Below are 19,423 nucleotides of genomic sequence, written 5' to 3' on the forward strand. Positions count from 1 at the left end.
TTTAGTGTGTTACATTAAGTGATTTTTGAAGTAAAATGCTTTTGGGTTGAGTTCGGGTTCTAAATTATTTTTTGGTCAGATAATATTTTTATTTCAACGACTTTTCATTTTTTAAACGGGTTGGGTGTTAATTTTTTTTTTTTAAATTAACATTGTGAATAAGGGGGAATTAAGTTAAGTGAATAATAAGTGGACATCGATGAATTTGGGAAGTGATGATATTTTAAGATTACGAGAGTTGTAGATTATTTTGTTTAAGGAAAAATCGATTACTTAGTCCTTCAGGTTTAAGCTTTGATATACGTGTTCGATTGAAAATTTATGAGAGCACGTGACTGTTTTATAGATGACGATTAATATTTGCACTGCAGTGTTAAGGAAATTTTTTGAAAGGCTAAGAAGTCTAGATAGGTGGAATTCCTATGCTAGGTTTTACACAAATTATTGACACTGATATTGATTTTCTGAAAACTTGCATGTTTTGTTATAAAATGAGAATGTGGGAAAAACAATTTCAATCATTTCTTTGCATTACTCATGAATCGGTATGAAAAATGGAAAATATTTTCTAACATACATTGTGTAAACATGAGCTATATTTTTGTCATGCTATCTCTAAAATGTGAAAAGAGTGATATGAAAAATCTGAAAATTTGTGCATTTACTTAGAAAGATGCTCCGACTTTTGTTCTCAAAATGTGATAATGATCTGAATATCTTTTGGCATTTTGTTTTTTTTTTTTTATATGGCATATGAAAAACCTTTGGCATAGTATATTGATTTTGTATCTGACTTTGTCTTTGCTTTGCTCACTTTGGGTTGGTACCAACTTCTCTGTCTTTAAGTATACCCATTTTGGAAACAAAGTAGTTTTTATATGGTCTTTTCTATGTGCACACTCGAGACTCCAAAAGTAATAAGGGAAAGATTCGTCTCTGTCTTTGCCTAGTTTGGCCACCGGAGATAGCACAACCATACCACAGGAGTTAAACATGGCATTCGCTTTGTGAGATGCTCTGTTTTGATGTGATAATGATACTCAGGTTATGTTATGCCAAAATGCTTTGGGTTTTATGGGTCTTAAAACCATTGCCCTATTACGTTTGAAAATATGTTTTGTTCTGCATGATAATCCTGAAAAATATTTTATTTTGCATATTGTATTATGTAAATGCTTATATTTGCATACCAGTATATGTTCTTTGTTTACTGAATTGTTGATAACTTATCCCTCATCATCACATATTTTCAGATGATTTTGGAATAGTTTAGCTAAGGATCAGGATTATGGAGCATGGGTGAGATGTTTATTTAAGCATAGTGGATTACTCATAGAAGATTTTTTAGGATTGGCCGATTTTATTAAGAAATTTTGTAGTGTTACAATGATTTTATATTTTAAAGTCTATAAATATTTTAATGAAATGTGAGTTTTAAGTTACATGAAGTAACTCTCCAACCCCTATGGGACTGGGGCGTTACATTCTCTGCTGAGATGGTTATGTCTCATCTTCGTCTTTAATATCACATCTTGCCCTTTTTAAATCAAGCTCATGATCAACGGTGTGAATGAAAGATGGTTGTATATGTTAGAAACGATTGCACAACAATTTCACTCTTTTTTATATCTTCTAGCTTTGTATTATAGACTTATTGTTCTCGAGGAAACAATAGAATGACATAATTTACAACGACTTTAGATGGGGAAAGGCAGCAATATTGTTCTGAGCTCTAGTAACCATAGGATGAGTTCGACGAGGTGGTGGGGAAGCTGCTAACAAAGGAGACTCAGTGCTAGAAGAATGCTTGGGAGAGGTGGGGGACATACTTGGAGTAGTAGTCGGAATGGCGGGGACAAAGGACGCAGCTGCAGGAGGTGTGAGCGGCAAACTATCTGAAGCAGGAAGAGTAATAGGAGGCACCGGTGAAGAAACATCAGTACGTGCAAGGGAGGAGACTGGAATAGGTTCTGGGACACGAGCAGATGCAGTTTGGAAGGGAAACACATGTTCATCAAATGTGACATGGAGAGAGAGATACAACTTACCCGTGTGGAGGTCCAAACACTTGAATGCATGTTGAGTGAGGAAGTACCCCAGGAAAACACAAGGTTAGGACTTCGGTTGGAGCTTATTGGTTCGGTAGGGAACAAGCCAAGGGTAACATTGGCAACCAAACGTCCTTAGTTTGTGATAGTCAGGGGCTCGATCAAAGAGAGCTTTAAAGGGACTTGTACGCAAGAGTAAAAGTGTAGGTAGGCGGTTGATGAGGTAGACCGCAATAGCGAGAGCATAGGTCTAGCAAGTGGAGGGGGCTGAAGCATGATGGAGGAGGATCATGCTTGTTTTGACAATATGGCGATAACGGCGTTCAGCCGTGCCATTTTGTTGAGTTTGGGGGGCAGTAGTGTAATGACTAATGCCACGATCACTAAGAAAGGAGCATAGTTTGATAAACCTCCACCATTGTCTGAGTATAGGTTTTTAATTTTGCATGAAAATTGATTTTCAACCAAGGAGGTAAATTGCATAAATGTAGCACTAACATCATACTTATGCCGTAAGGGGTAAAACCAATAATACTAAGTGAAATGATCAACAAGTAACAAATGATAATGATAACAATCAATGGAAGGACCGGAGAGGGCCCCCACACATTGGCATACAAAAATTCAAGAGGGACAGTACTTGAGAGAAGTAGAACTAAATGGTAGTTTATGAGACTTATTGTATTGACAGGAAGTACAAGAAAATAGAAATTTAGAGTGGGATGCCCCAACCGATGATGCCAACGATCGAAGGAGACACGGGTTCCAACTAACTGAAGGTGATTGGCCTGAGGAAAAGAGGAACTGAATGCCACCGGATAGACCCCATCTTCACACCTACAGCGCATGAGAACTACCCCCGTCGTCCAATCCTTCACAAGGTAAAAAAGAGGGTGAAACTCAACGAGGACATTATTGTCATGAGTAAATTTGTGAACAGATATCAAGTTTTTATGAATGAGAGGCACATGTAAAGTTTCTTTTAAGGTGAGGGATCGGGAAGGAGAAGAAAGGGTAGTAGAACCAATGTGAGAAATTGGCAAACCTGTAGCATCACCGAGAACCACCTCATCCTGTCTCTCATATTTGGAGTGAATGGAGAGATTGGCGAGGTCGGAGGTGATATTGTGAGACACCGCAGAATCAAGAAGCCATTTGCCAGTTGGTGGAGCTGTCGAAGTGGTACAATTAGCAGCAGGTCGGGACTGAAGTTTAAAACAGGTTTTAGCAGTATGTCAAAATTGATCACAGATTTGGCAAACAACAAGAGACTTCTTGGACCCAGATTTATTGGTGGAAGGCTGTTTGGATCGAGATTTATTGTGTTTGAATCAGCCATTGGACTGTTTCCGTTGGGAAGAGCTGGCTATGACAACAAGAGCGGAAGCATTGCCATCCATGCGTTTAAGATAGTGCTCATGACTAATGAGCAAGTCATGTAGTTCGACAAAGGAGAGCATAGTTTCTCGTGTGCGAATGGGAGCCACCATGTCTCTGAATTCGGAGCCAAGACCATTAAGAACATAGAGCGTTAAATCATCATCTGAAGCTGGTGCATCAACAAGGGAAAGTTCATCAGTGATCACCTTGACCGCATGAAGAAATTCAAACACCGTGCGAGAACCCCGCTGGATAATAGTTAAATCCTCCTTCAACTACATGATCCGATCCCAAGATTTGCTAGAAAATAGATGGGACTTGTAGTGGTCATGGTGATGAAAGGCATGATGGTTTCAGAAGCCGAAGAGAAGATCGCATTAAGCAACAACTGGTCTTGGCGATACCAGTGTGCATAGCAAGCCAAAGCAGAGGAAGAGGACTTCTCGGTAGGTGTAGGAGGACACCGAAGTGTGCCATCCAAATAACCCATTAGATCATAGCCAAATAAGATGGTTATGAAGGTTGCACGCCAGGAGGGATTATATGAGGCAGTAAGCTTATAAGGTAGTTGACTAGAGGTGTTGATGGTAACCAAAGGGAGGTCGATGGAAGGATCAGAGCCTCCCGAGACAAAGTGGGGAGTAGAATGTAGGCTGGACGACATAGTGCAGAGGAGGATTGTTATTCTCGTGAAAGGAGGATTGTTCTTCTCGTGAGACCTTCTGATACCATAAAAGGTTTACGCAAGTAATTTGCAGGAATATTTGCATTAATTCTCATTACCACTGATCAATATATAATACAAGACTATGGCTAAATAAGGAATGTAAAGCTATAAACAGAAAGTATAAACAGAGTGATTACAATCTAAAATTACATAGAGAGAAATATGGGATGACCATGAATCATGGGATTGACGTAGATGACCATTAATCATGGGATTGACGTGAATCATACTGATTCTCTTATATTACAAACAATGCAATTAGTATCTCAAGAAACGGAGTACCGGCGATCTTTGCTGGGTTTTGTCCGACCAGGTGTGGCACCCTCACTTCGTATGAAAGGAGTAAGACGCCCAAACGTTTTGGACACGCTGCCTATGAATGATTTTCGAGGCAGAGGCGGCTTATCCGCTGATTTCAGAGCATTTCTCACTGGTGTGCTTACAGAAGGTCCAAGTGCCGCCGACTTTTCAATATCTTTCAGTCTCATTTTCATCTTCATCAGCTCTGTTTTCAAGTCCTCATTCTCTCTCCGGAGGCTGGATAGCTCTTCCGAGGCTAGGGGGATATCAGCACTTGGGTACAATTTTAACTTTGAAGGAAGTGCAGGAGGATCTGCACTCGTGAGACCGCCATTCATGACATTTCTAAGGCGTTGTTGCTCGTAATAAAGAACTTGAACCACAGTTTGAACGGGAAGCCTGTCATTCTGAGCAGCATGTGCGCAGGCCTCCCGAGATAGTTTCTGACAGTCCATCAAGCTGCAAACTTTCTTTCTCTCCATGTCACTTAATGCGGGATGAGCCTGTAAATTACAAACAGAATGGCGGATCAACGAGGATAAAAAGGCTATAAGTACTTTTTTGATTTCCTAGATTTGGTCTTTAGTTTGAATTTCTTCAGCAATTTCGCTCATAATTTGAAAAGAAAGCCTTGAGCACCAAAATTGATATCTGAACCATTTGATATTTTGAATGGTTTTGGTAAAAAAATATCATTGCCACTATATGTTCAAGAAATCCTTTTAGCTGTGAAGGCACATAACGGCAAGTTGTTATTAAGGTCTATATCATATCTAATCATTTTTAATGCATGAAGACATTGTTGTTAAGAGAGAAGTTTTGTGTAGTTGTTTCCAAAACTCGGGTAGCAACAGCAGATAAAGCAATCGTGTTGATGGCTCTCTTTTTCATTCTTTTTTGTTCATAGCGACAGTAATACACTGAACGTAAGAGATTGCACCTTTAGGTAGATGTCTATGGCTCTGTACATCCCATCTTCTGTTACCCTCGATTGTTCAGGGATGAGTTCGCCAAGACCGATGAACCTTGTAACAGGTAAGTTTCTATCAGAGGCTATTTCAGAAAGGTAGTTCTCCATTAGCTTCCCAACCCGTTCCATATTGCTAGGTGGAGGAGAAACATACTCATGATCATCTGCATTGCAGCCCAACCGGCTCCCATCGATTTCGAATTCAAGGAAATTCATCATGATCCGCTGCACTGTATCCACATCAAACAATGTGTCCCCAGTAAAGGAATAAGAAGGAATCAAGAGATCGTCCAAAACAGCCTGGCCCAATTGCATGCCCATCCTCTTCTCCAAATCAAGCCGGCAAGCAACTGTTGTCTCTAGATATATAGCAGCTCGAAGCAGCATTGACAGAAAGCTAACAGACATTGCATTCTTTTCCCTCGGTAACAGACTCACTATTGTTTCTAACACAACCCTCTTTTCGTGCTCTTGTCGTAGCTCAATTTTCTTCCTTCCCTTTCCAACGATTTCCTTTTAACAAATTCGAATATGGATTAGCCACATAAATCAGATAAGTGAAAACATATCATTGTGTTAGAGTAGGATCTCACCAAACCACGGAGGGATTTCTGTGCATAGAGCATTAGTATTGGACCAAGAGCGTAATGTTTAAAACCTCTAGCTATCATTGCAACCAGAACTCGTTGGAAGATATCAATTCTAAGAACACTAAAATCCTCTGCCCACCAATCAACAATGGCCTTTGAGTGAGATACAGAAGAAGAAATTGTACCCTCGTTCATACGCTCAGCCCTGCTTGAAAAACAGAACTGGCTCTCTTCGTAGGCTATATCTGCAATAGCATCTATGCATCGACTCACCAATTTTACTCTCTCTGCAATTGGAAGGAGGTTTTCTGACATACGTAAAACAGAAAGCGCCCCTGCGAGGCTCTTAAGTGCCACTTCATTCAAGTAAGCTTCAGTTCTTCCCACCAAATTTCCAGCAGCACAGTCCTCAGTCATCTCTAGATACTCTGCCACGCATCGGAGCACAGCAATGTTTTCCGTTGTCATCTCAAAATTTATGCCATAGCAGAATTTAGCTGCAAGTTCGAATGCTTCTTCCCCACCCGGAATTTCATCGAGTTCAATGATAGAAAGATCAGCATCACTAGACTCAGATACCAGTTTCCTTATATATCCACACTTTGAGACTAATGGGAACTGCAATTTGAAGTAAGTAATAAACAATAAAATTCAATACGGCTTGTGCTTAAATTTAGCTTCTACGTTAGATTCCTGTTGCTTGGAATTATAAAAGCATACAAAGAACAAAAGAAATACAAGTCAGGATATGCTAAAATATCTAGTTCTACTTAAAACTGTCGAGTGTTCTTCCTGTTATTGATTATGTATGATAATCTGTAAGGCGGGAATTAATATTGGATTGAACCTTATGCAAGGGAAAAGAGCTTCCTCCAACTTGAATGGTAACATCACTTGGGATCTCCTGTGAGAAAATCCTGTAAAAAGTTTTGACACCATCTTCAATATTTCTAGCCACTAATTTTTCTTCTAAGAAAAGCCACTAAACAATGAGGGTAACACATGATTTTCGCACAAAAAACCCCATTAAAACATTTAGTTAAAGACAAAACGAATGTATCGAAGCAAACCATTCACTGGTTCTCTTCAGGGCAGTGGAAAGAAGCTCCTTCTTAGAATACATGTTAACAGTGGTGGGTGCGGTCTCCTTCTGATCTAGATCCGCCATAGCCAGCTGAGACTGAGGCACCCTTTATCAGTGTCTATTCTCCATAATCTTCATAATATAGTGGATGATGAAGCAAGCAAGAGCATAGAAAGGCTGTGATGCAATTCCTATCGGGTTTTGGTACTGAAACAGCACCTGCATATGAGCTATGTCATCCTCAGTACTTCATTTGTTTCTCTTTTGGCACTTTTTTTTTTTTTTTTCAAAATCCAACATATAAGAATCTCATGACCTGAACTATTATGCAGTAATAATGATAATAGAAGCTGAAGCTGAAGCTGCAGCTCTCTGTTCTGTAGATTCTAATTCATCCCACTTCACTTCAGCCATACCAACAATCATCAGCCTTGGACCTTGGGTGAATCATCCAAATTGGCCTCCTGTGTCTGGGGCTAAAGATATCATAACCTATTAATTTGTGCCACGTGAAAAGTAGGGAAATGAATGGCAGTTTGGGCATTACAAATAGGCAGGGTTGGATAAACGGTAGATTTTAGTATGTGGTGAGAGGCTTAGGGACCTGAGCCAGGGGTGATATGATTGGAGGCTAACACGAATGCGTTTCCACGTGGGATTTCTTCTTACCCACAAGGGTACCGATTTTTCCCAGCTTTTCATTCTTGAAATTTTCATTGTAAACTGAATTATCCGGAAAATATGGACAAAACCTGGTATGAAATTAAGACAAGACATGAAAAGAAATTTAAAAAATGAAAAACAAAAGGTTCACATCACACAAGTTCGATTAGGAAGTGTGCACAGACAATGGAAAAACTTTGATAAAGCATGAAAGGTCGTTCAATGCCATACAAATTATCGTCGGCTATTGTGAATTAACTTGATAAAGCATTATCTGCAATTATTTGAATCTTTTTTTAGCTTTGCAGTTTAATGTTTTGTCCTTTAATTAATTTGGTTTTGAATTTTTCTCTTAAAACTATTTATTTAATATTTTTGTTTAATTTTCAGGATTTATTTTATTTTTAACCCGAGTGTTTTGATATTTTATTTTTGCTTATTTTGAATTGATATTCTCCTTTTTTAAAATGGTTTTTAAAAAACAATAGCTAGCACTTGTACACATCAAATTAAAGGCCTCACACATCAAGGGTTCTCCATCTCCTTCAAACGTCGATCGATCATTGGACAGATAATTAAATCCAATAATTGACTTCATCCCTCATTATTTCTGTGGGGACTAAAATATGTGTCATGTAATGTTTAGATTCTAATATTGTTCATCAATTAATCACACACTATATAGTCTCACAAAATTGGCTTATTATCATGAAAACAACTCAACATAATTTAACTTAAAGAACAAATATAAAGTTGTGGATATCTTTGCATCTATATATATATATATATATATATATATATATATGTATGTATGTATGTACATATCATGTCTAAGTGGAACCTTGAGCAATCCCCCAATCGTGGAATTGATTGATTCTCGCCATGTGTTGATTAAACTTCAATCAGTAGAAGACTTGGCCAAAGCTTGGACTAGTCATATCATGGAGGCTGCCATATTCGGACTCTTCAAATGGTCTAGGGATTTCTCCACCCAAGGAGGAATCTCCAATTCAACCGGTATGGGTAAGATTTCCTTTACTCCCTTTGAGTTTATGTGTTAACTTTTATTTGAAAGCTATAGCTCAATCTCTTGGAAAGTTTCTGGTAGTTGATCTGCCAACACTCGCACATACCCAACCCTCCTACCAACGTCGAATATGCCAACTTAGTATCATCAAGTTTGAATTCCCCTACATCAATAGCTTAGCATGAGAGTGACTTTGTTGCGGGACGTATGACTTTTTATAGCATTTCTCTAGTTCATGAACTGACCCACAGCCTTACTAGGCGGGTTAGGGGCAACAATGCCCTCCTTGAGGTTGACATGGCCAAAGTTTTTGATAGAGTAATGCATTATCATTCTCGAGTGCTTGCTTATTTTGGTTTTAGCAAAGATGTGATTTTATTACTTCAGCATTGCTTCAATGATCTATCTTTTCTGTTTGTCTAAATGCTAGTCACAATGGTTATTTTACTTCTAGCAACAGCCTTCACCAAGGCGTTCCCTTATCACCTCTACTTTTCATCCTTAGTGACAAGCCTTTTAAGTAGAGGTCTCAACCATCTCATGGAGGTTGATCATATAATTCTTTATGTTATTCCCTGTGGTTGTACCTCTTTCTCTCAATTCTTTTTACTGATGATCTTTTGATTTTCACTAATGGTTAAAAAAATAGCCTTAACACTCTTATGAAGTTTATTAATCGTTACGAGGCTATCTCTAGGCAGAAGTTAAATACTTCCAAAAGTGTGTTCTTATTGCACAAGATATGTCCAAAGCTAGAAAGCGCATCATTAGGGCTTTAGAGAAGGCAAGTTTCCCACCATTTACCTTGGAGCTCCCCTCTCTTACGGCAAAATTCCTATTTCTGCTTATGATTCCATCCTTTCCAAAATTCATTAGAATTTTGCCAGTTGGAAAGGTCACCTCTCGTATTTTAGAGGTAAACTCATTTTACTCAAATCTGTGCTTTCTTTTATTCCTATCCATATTCTCTTGTTGGTCCTTAACCCTTCGAAAAAAGTCTCTCCAAAATACGTGATCAGTTCCACTCACAAAGCATATCCTAAATTTATTTTTTAAAATAATATACAAAACTTGCATTTAATAAAAATATAATATAATGGTTTGGATAGTAGTGTTGACAAAACTTTTATCCGCGGACAAAACTGGTTTGTATCCTAGCCAATAACCACGTGCCACGTGACCAGATTCTCAACTCAGAGCAGAACCGATAGAAAACCGAGATCGGTTGAGATAAAAGAAATTGTAAAATTGTTGGCATGGCGGTGGCAACATTAACGTGGTTGACAATGGCCACAAAGCTGTGCGCTACATGAGACATGCGCACAACCCACCACCACTATCACTGCCGCTCCGCCTCCTTCTAGCCTGCGCCCTCCTTGCCTTGCGTGCGCCTGTTGCGCGAACCCCTATCCTGCGTACTCCCTCCCTTCCTAACCCTTCCTGCGTTGCCATCATCCCCACTAACACCACCACCTCCAACTACGGCAACGATACCATCCACCTCATCGAGATCTCCTGTTCGCACGCCCGAGGAGCCATGTCCAAAGCTCGCGTTTACTCCGACGTCAATGTCGTGCGGCCCAAAGAATACTGGGATTACGAATCTCTAACCGTTCAATGGGGGTAATAAACATAAAAATTTCTCATACCCTAGTCCGACGCCCTTTTTTTTCTCTTGATCTTCCTTTTTTTACCTATCGCTGCTTTTGATTGGGAAGAATTTTGCAACGGGGATAACGAAATTGATTAAGCTTCTCTCAGGATTTATGCCTTAATAGTTAATATCGCTGAGCTACTTTTTTTTTTTTTTTTCCTTTTTTTTTTTTTAATTATGCGGTTGAGATCGATTTTTCCTCTTTTCTTGCAGTGCGCTAATTTTCTTATGCGTAGACCGTAGGGGTTCTAGTTTGATATGTATTTTCTCCTGTTAGCGTAGCCTGATAATATCTTTTGATCCATATGAAATAAATTGAATAACCTAAGCTATGATCACATTGAGTAGGGATAGAATGGATGGAGTTGATTAAATTTTGGTTTCGAGAACCTCAAAAAAGGCAACTTGAATTTGTAGAAGTGAAGGCATTTATAAAGCTGCCACCTGTGGAAGTTCTATATATCGGATTGGGGTTGGTACATATAGGAAAAGATGGCGTGGCTGGGTTTGAGAAGGGAGTGATTCTTGTTGTTCACCTAATGCTGAAGTACCATTACATTTCCAGTTTTTAATCCATCCTTTTCTCTTGGATTCATGTTGTTCACCTACTGCTGAAGTACCTATATTTTTCAGTTTTTAATCCCTCTTTCTTTCATTTGTCCGTTTTTAGCTATTGTCTGAAATTTTGAGAAATCTTTCTTTGCATTCTTTCTAGTGATCAAGATGATTATGAGGTTGTACGGAAAGTTGGAAGGGGAAAATACAGTGAGGTTTTCGAGGGCATAAATGTCAACAGTAACGAGCGGTGCATAATCAAGATACTTAAGCCTGTTAAGAAAAAGAAGGTGAGTTTTAATTGTTCACTTTATCCTTGAGGAAAGAAGACATAGCATTTCAGCATAGTTGCTTTGTTTCTAGAGTACTACTTTTGCTACTTTTGACAAGATTTGGAGCATTGTTTAAATTTTTTATGTTGTTGGATTTGTAATAATTCAATATTGCAACTGCAAGAGGAAATAAATGGTTTTGTAACAAATATGTGAGATACCCGAGTGGAGGATCATCTATCTTGTGCTTACTTTATATATTCTATCTGTTGCTCGTCTTGCATGCCATTAATGTGGTTTTCTGCTGTAAATTTAGTCAGGTAACAATCAAGGATTAAGCATGAGGTTTCGATACATCTTTTTTGCAGATTAAGAGAGAGATAAAAATACTACAGAACATTTGTGGTGGTCCAAATATTGTCAAGCTTCTTGATATTGTCAGAGATCAGCACTCAAAAACTCCTAGCTTGATATTTGAATATGTGAACAGTACAGATTTCAAAGTTCTTTATCCCACGTTGACCGATTATGACATACGCTACTACATATATGAGCTTCTGAAGGTAATTTATTCACTCACTCTTTCTCCATTCAACACAGTTTTGCTCATTTATAATTTTTTCTGGTGAATCTATGGCTTACTTGAGGTGCTGCAATATTTTTTATGGGAATAGAGAACTAAAGCAAATGAAGCTTAACAGCTGTAAAGCCTGTAATGTCACTTGAAGTTCTGATTGTTCTAACTTACCTTTTCCAACTTCCTTCTGGAGTTCTGCTGCTTACTTTGGGGAATTTGGGATTCAATGTCTCTCGAGCGAGCATAATTGACAAGTATCTTGGTGATAAAATTTCCCACATTTAGTCGTATGAAGTCATTGTTTGGTCAGCAGTTTGGATATAAAGGATATTGGTGTGGATCTTATGTCATAAGTGCCTAGAAACAAACTCCTGAACTCCTCAAGATGGCTTTTGCTAATAAGCTTTGTTTTCCTTTTTTCTCCTCCTTTCTTGGTTAGATGGTACTATAATTTTTTCTGAAAACAAACAATTGACAAATTTCAACTGAATGTCAAACCTTCCTTTGCAAGATTTGCAACTGTACCCTTGGATATCTTCATTACTCTTAAGATATGCTTTTACCTGAAAAGTGATGGTTTACCCTGCTTATAATTAAACTAAATAACAACAATAATTCCAAATGCAGATTTTTCTGTCCGTAAAGTTGGTTGGAACACTTTATAGACAAGTCAGTGCGATGTGGTTAAGGCTTCATGGGATGAAATCTTTATTAGGCTTGGTATCGCATGAGTAATGCCTAGGAGGGTAGTAGATTGATCATCACGTTGGAAAGGTATTCAGGGCAATTGTCACATTGTGGCTGTTTGGAAGATGGTGCCTCTATGTTTAATGTGGTGCACTTGGAACGAGAGGAATGGTTGTTGTTTTGATAATAGGGAACACCCAATGGGTGGGTTTGTTGGCCTTTTCGTCGACGGCGGCCGAAGACTCCTTTGGAGTACTCTGGCATTGAAATCTTCTCCAACAACGGAGGAGAGAAGGCTTTGTTCTCTGTCACTGAAAATCAAGCCAGCTTCATCACCATCTGTAACACCCCAATGGAAGGCCTAAACTATATGACCTTTACTCCAAAAAGGGCTAGTCAATGATATAATTGGAGCCCTATTAGAACCTTATAAAGAGTAAGAAATTCGCCTTCCAAAGCAATGTAGGATCGTATACACTACCTACTCTTATCCTTATCATATTGGGTATCACACCATCTCGAATAGAAATCTCCAATCAGACTCTCCTGATCCATTGAGTTGTTGTTGGGCTCCGTTTTTACCGATAAACCATGTAGACCCATTCTTCTTCATCCATGTTCCTCTTAGTTTCCAACTGCTCTTTAGATCTGCCTCAGATATGCACCGAAGGCTTGTGCTCATATTTTTTGCATAAACATTCAAGAGGAATGAAGCTTGGGAAGCCCCTGCATCTGAAATCAAAAGTTTTAGATTAATATGGGTCAGTCGGTGTGCTTTTGGTTGGAATCGAAGGCTTTTGAGATTTTACCAAAAGCATGGATGTCCTCAATAAAAATTGTGGAGAGGAGCAAAAGGGTTTGGAGGTCTGTAGCTATGGGTCGTAGTGGTATAAGGTGGCTAGTGGCTACGGTGGAAGCAATGTTACTGACAGGGAAGAATTCGGAATTCACAAAACATTTGTGCAAACGAAACAGAGTCTTCCTGGCTCAACGATGCTCCAACGTGCATGGTAGGTATCTAATTGTCACCTGATATGTTGTAGGAGGCCGGCAGAGTGATGTAGTTATTCCTGATGGGTATGAAGGTCTGGGTTGGGAGAAGTTTGTTGTTCAACTACACAGAGCTGCTGCTATGTTTTTCTCCATTCATATTGATGGGAAGGAAGGAAAGCCATAAATGGACATCCGATCATGAGAACATCAACTTGGAGTTGAAACAAAAAGACCCAAGCACAACCACGATGGTGATGCGATCATATGTGGCAGCTTTGAAGATGGGTCATGCTTCGGTGACTCAGTTTGATACCAAGGGCAAGAAGGGGAACTATGAAAGTGGTCTGTAGATCATGCATGCAAGCAAGCTCAAATTCAGTGGGAGTACAACTCCTCTAAAAAAGAGGAGTATGGCAGTATGGCTAAAAAGAGATGCACATTACATTAAAGGAGATGGAAACCCAGCTTGTCGAGTTGAAGGTAGCGATCACTTCCTTGTCTAGGAAAATAGACTCGCTTTCAGTTGGAGGAAACATGGTTGTAAGAAACAAGTCCAAGATAGGCCCGAATCCTTTAAAATCAGATAAAGGAAAACGGAAATTCAGTTTTGGCCCTTTCCCTATAATCAGATCCAAGAGTGTGTGGCGAGTCAAAAGGAGAATTGGGCCATTCGAAGTGGCTTCTATGTCGGGTATCGGCTAAGAGATATCCATAATGGAATGCCCTTAGGGTGACACAGGAAAGGCAAATAGTCGGTGTTATACCCTTGGTCAGTGTTCTCCCCAAAGAAACCATGGCTCCCACATCAGAGTTAAAGGAAAATGGTGTAACGCCGAGGTCTGAAGGAGATGTAGGGTCTGTCGAAGTTGCACATAAGGGGTCGCTAGAAGTGAAGGAACTTGATGTAGTGCCAAGACTTGCTGCGAACCTAGAACCACCAATGGTGACCATGACCTCACCTTTGGAGAGAACCAATGGAGCTATTGAGAAAGTACAAGATTTGAATGCAGGAGATGGTGGGGGGGAAAATATGGGTTTTTCATTGGCGCCTTGGGAGGATTAATGTTTAGGGCCTAGTGTATAGTTGGGAGCTGTGTTTGGGGAAGATGTTGTCCGCTTGTTATCTCTTCCTCCAATAAACAATATAGCTAGATCATCATCGAATTGGGATTTGCAAAAGGTTAATGAGATTTTGCAATGTGTGGGGATTACATGTGGAGGATTTGATAACCAATTCATAGCACTACTCACTACAATTGAGGCAGGTCACTTGCTTGAAACAAAATCAAGATTTAAGAAGAGCAGGGACTTAAAGCATCTCACTTGGGCAATCAACTACGACGCAAAGGGAGGTAGTACAAGTCGAGGAAGGACTAGAGGGAGGGTATAAAGCCTTCCCCCATCCTCGTAGGATCATTCTTCATTCGGGTGGAGTATTAGTTGTGTGGGAAACAAGAGGTTGGGTAATTACAGTGACTTGCTTTGCTTTGGGGAGTCGTGTTTTGTACCAATGGGGCTTGGTGTATATCGGATAGGTTTCTAACTTCTCCCTCTTGGGCGTTGTTCATTAGGAGCTCTCTATTATGGGCTAGGTGCTCTCTCTTGTATACACCTAGCATATTTGGTTACACCTATTGATATTAATATACTTGTAAAAATTTTTTTTTTTGGGGGGGTTGACTTTTTCTTTCATACATTGTTACTTTAGGCTTCGGCTATTGTATTGAATGGGACTAGTTTTAATGACTTTTATGCTGTTTTTCACGGCACTTAGCTTGTTATTATGTTCATCTCTTGTATACTTTCTGTGTACTTGGGCCTTGCCTAATTATGTGAATTAATAAAATTCTTCTATTTAACCTTCGAGTATGGACCTTTCAATGGTATTATGAAATGCACTTTTACAGTTCAACCAATTTTGCTAACCTTATGCTGCAGGCATTGGACTACTGCCATTCACAAGGAATAATGCACAGAGATGTCAAGCCTCACAATGTTATGATCGACCATGAGTTGCGTAAACTTCGCTTGATAGACTGGGGTCTTGCTGAGTTCTACCATCCCGGCAAGGAATATAATGTCCGTGTAGCTTCGAGGTAATTTTTGAGACCTAGGGCCTAAGTTCTATAAATTGAAACATACTTATGAAAAAGGTCCTATAAACTGAACATTTATTGTTTGAAAGCTTACATCTGGTGAACTTAAGTTCATGCTATCAATTGTTTTATAGAACATTTTTCAGCAGGCTATGGGGTCTGTATGCTTCCAACTTCTAGTTGGATGCCTCACAACCATGTCGAAGCCATGTGCTTTGAACATGTGGAGAATGTCTTGTGTATAGAATGCCTGTTACAAACCACTTTAAAGTTATATTTAACTTTGTTATATAATGCAAGGTAATATAGTTCGTTTTCATAAAATGACTTGTGCTTTATAGTATTAAAATGAATCAGTGGATGTCATATACAAATGCATGCACGAACTCTTTAATAAAGCATACTGAGCGGACTCGCATAAACAGAATTGTAGTATATTAGTTTGTCTTTCTAGCCAACACTTCATTCTTGCATTATTGCATTTCTGTGTCTGCATCAAAGGATCAGAGGGGGTTTAAATGTTTTAGAAAAGAGTTCGACCATATATGGAAATCTAAGCTGTTTTCCTAAAGATTGAAATTTAACCTTCTGAAAAGGTTAGAATTTTCTTATATTTTTTTCAGATACTTTAAGGGTCCTGAACTTCTGGTTGATTTGCAAGACTATGACTATTCTTTGGACATGTGGAGCCTCGGCTGCATGTTTGCAGGAATGGTAAGAATTTTTTTGATCAGTAATGGTAAGAATTATGGTAATGGTAAGAATTATGGTGACCGGATTCTACTTAGATTCAAATCATGTAAAATGTTGTTTAGGCTGCATCATGCGTGTGTTTCTTAGGTGCTTGTGCATGTGCTTTTGCTCATTTCACTCGATGGCTTACTGCTTCTGTAGATTTTCCGCAAGGAGCCATTCTTTTATGGTCATGACAACCATGATCAACTTGTCAAAATTGCAAAGGTAGTGCCTATTCTGATTTGGAAAAGTTCTCAAATTTATGTACCTTCAACTATTACTCCAAGAAACATGTGTCAATAGAAAAATAAAATGTATTTTTATTCTCAATATTGTAAATTACGGTGTTTATTACTGATATTCATTATCTTTTCCTTGGGTGTTTATAGAATTATTATGACTTAGTTCAACAGTGTTTCTTCTTTCCATTAAAAAGATACTTTATGGTAATATACTTTTCTTCCTCAAAAGGATTTCTATATGAATTTAGTGGCTTGCTTTCCAGGTTCTTGGGACAGACGAGTTAAATGCATATCTGAATAAGTATAATTTGGAGCTTGACCCTCAACTTGATGCACTTGTTGGGAGGTATGTCCGATGAGCTTTTTCACCCTAGTGGAGGATCATTCTCTGATACTTGATGAAAGCATAAATCTTAAACTGTGACTACTGTGAGATATATATATATATATATATTCTATAAGTAACTTAGGTAAGAATATCTAAAATGGAATTTGGGCATCTTTGCCTTAGAAGTGCCGCAATTAACAATAATGATTTTAGTCCCTCATTCGGTTAATCATTACATGCAGCCTCTTAACCGTTTATGTTGTCCGTGGATTAATTTGTCAATACCTTCTGCAGGCACAGCAGGAAACCCTGGTCCAAATTTATTAATGCAGATAATCAGCATCTGGTTTCTCCAGAGGTTATTTTCTTCTTGCCTTCTAGATGTATCAAGTTTTAGTTATCCCCAGTAGTCCCTATAATTGGTTGATTTTTAAAAAATATTTTGAATGCAGGCCATTGATTTTCTTGATAAGCTCCTACGGTATGATCACCAGGACAGGCTAACTGCAAGAGAAGCCATGGTAATTCTGTGTATATTTATTTGCTGCTAATGTCTCTTTTTTCTGGTTTTCTTTTTGCCTTTTTTATAGTAATTGATATACATAACTCTTGCCCTCTTGGGTTCGGTCAGAATATGGTTTCATGCAAGAGTAGGAGTAGGATATTTTTTAGCTTTTATATTCCTTTACCCCCCTGCCCCTCCCCCTCCCAGGTCAACACGAAACGGCATTTTCTTTATAAATTCTTTAGTGCTGCGATTACTTGCAACAAGGATTTCAATCTAATTTGCACTAGTATGCATCCATATCTGGTTGGATAAAGATAAATTTGATCAGTGTTACCGTAGGGCATACTAAAATGTTGCCACGCTGATGTTGGTGGTGCAGGCACATCCATATTTCTCTCAGGTGAGGGCAGCAGAAAGTAGCAGGATGCGCACACAGTAGGCTGATCCCATGGAGTCCTGTGTGTAAACAAACAAGAGGCCATGCTAGTTGGAATATGTTTTATAAACCCTATAGTTTTTTATGGCTTCCTCTCGCTGAATGTGGGCAGTCAAGTTTGTGTATGGGTTCATAATGCGAAGACTATTGTTGAGTTGAATGAAACTTTGTGAAGTTTTCAATCCCGCACTTCAATGCCATCCATGACTCCTCGATTGGTGAGTAACACGCGCAAAGTGAAGCTGGCCGCAATAGACTATTACGATTGGCCGAGATTATGAAGACTTTCCAAACTGTGGGTATCGTATCACCCGATCCCTTAAATCATTTGAGTCGCAACAGAATAATGGTTTCTCATACGTCCGAGGCAATTGATGATCTATGAAAGACGCTAAAATATGACGAGTCAAGAGAAAGTCAACTGTTCTCAGTGGAGGCAGCTCGGATGCATGAAGGTGTTGTTGGGGAGTACGGATGATTTCTTCTCATTTCAAAATGAAAAATACTTAAGTCGGCTGCATAACCACGGGGGAGTCGTTGTCCCCGTGGAAAATGAAACGATTCATATTGATTTAGTGATAAAATGGTGCGTTTCACATTTGCTCTCCTTTCCTTCCGTCTTTCTCAACGAAATCAAGTCAACTTCTTCAGACCAACTTTTCAACTATCAAGTCTCTCTCCCTTCGTCTTCCCCATGAAGTCGAAGACCCACGATAGAGTTCTCTAGTTTCCAACATCTAGAAACAGCTTTAATTCTAGGATTGGCAAGCAACACTTGAAGATGATTCTCTTCTGTAACTGATGTGAAGTGTGTGATGAGGCAAAAAGGAAGATTGTCGATGATATTTTTGGGGCTTTATCAGATTTCGTGGAGATAAAGTCATGTCTTTATTTATTTTATTTTATTTATTTTTTTATTATGATTTTATTTCTTCTGTGCAATTACAATCCTCCAGTAAGTCTCCTGAAATGGCAGTAAGAGGGAGATGGAGATAAAGTACGAGTGTTGAGCAACGCGTGTTAAATAGAGAGGGCCAAAGAAAGAAAAAGTATAGGAAGCCATGGGCAAAAATGAGAAAAAGAAGAGAAAATGTTATGTGCTCGAGCTGAGTGAATCAAATTTCTATGAGCAAGAAAAAGTCAAAATAAAATAATCAAATCATGCTCAGAAAAATCAACTTTATTTAATTTCATTTCAACTTTCTTCTCATGAAAGAACCAACTTCGGAGAGTCATGAATGTGATGAACCAAGTCATGCAGTCTTTTCTTCATTCTCAGTTTCAATTCTTTTTTCCTTCTTAGTTTCAGTCCTTCCTTCCTTCCTTCCAGTCCAATAATCTTCTCAAGTTTTTTTTTTTTCCCATTTATATTCAAGAATCTATTTTTCCTGTCACCCACACTACTGCCTTACTCCATTGCCGATGGCTGAGGATTTTGCACGTTTTTCATTTCAAACAACCCCTGTCTATCATCTTTCAAAATTATTAGTCACAAAAGAAATCTATTGATCATCTTATCACTAGAATCAAGAAGCTAAATTCCAAATAGGA

General features: G+C 38.8%; 2 protein-coding genes across 4 annotated transcripts; one reads left to right on the forward strand and one right to left on the reverse strand.

Annotated features, from left to right (window-relative positions):
- Window positions 1-4,179: 4,179 nt before the first annotated feature.
- LOC122296061 (BTB/POZ domain-containing protein SR1IP1-like) lies at window positions 4,180-7,602 on the reverse strand. 2 transcript variants are annotated; one of them, XM_043105473.1, is made up of 6 exons: window positions 7,416-7,602; window positions 7,086-7,318; window positions 6,863-6,932; window positions 6,019-6,633; window positions 5,396-5,938; window positions 4,180-4,958 (listed from the first exon to the last, which is right to left on the reverse strand). In XM_043105473.1, exons 2-6 carry the CDS (start codon window positions 7,181-7,183, stop codon window positions 4,422-4,424), a joined length of 1,863 nt encoding a protein of 620 aa, XP_042961407.1. In that variant the 5' UTR covers window positions 7,184-7,318; window positions 7,416-7,602; the 3' UTR covers window positions 4,180-4,421. The 2 variants fall into 2 exon arrangements, with proteins under 2 accessions (XP_042961407.1, XP_042961399.1); XM_043105465.1 differs by having other exon boundaries at window positions 7,086-7,602.
- Window positions 7,603-10,031: 2,429 nt separating this feature from the next.
- On the forward strand, window positions 10,032-18,054 carry LOC122296074 (casein kinase II subunit alpha-2). 2 transcript variants are annotated; one of them, XM_043105483.1, is made up of 10 exons: window positions 10,033-10,412; window positions 11,159-11,288; window positions 11,639-11,833; window positions 15,466-15,623; window positions 16,247-16,337; window positions 16,518-16,583; window positions 16,864-16,946; window positions 17,223-17,286; window positions 17,381-17,449; window positions 17,816-18,054. In XM_043105483.1, exons 1-10 carry the CDS (start codon window positions 10,099-10,101, stop codon window positions 17,873-17,875), a joined length of 1,230 nt encoding a protein of 409 aa, XP_042961417.1. In that variant the 5' UTR covers window positions 10,033-10,098; the 3' UTR covers window positions 17,876-18,054. The 2 variants fall into 2 exon arrangements, with proteins under 2 accessions (XP_042961421.1, XP_042961417.1); XM_043105487.1 differs by lacking the exon at window positions 16,518-16,583 and having other exon boundaries at window positions 10,032-10,412.
- Window positions 18,055-19,423: the final 1,369 nt, after the last annotated feature.

This window comes from Carya illinoinensis, chromosome 2, assembly GCF_018687715.1.
Source record: "Carya illinoinensis cultivar Pawnee chromosome 2, C.illinoinensisPawnee_v1, whole genome shotgun sequence".
NCBI lineage: Eukaryota > Viridiplantae > Streptophyta > Magnoliopsida > Fagales > Juglandaceae > Carya > Carya illinoinensis.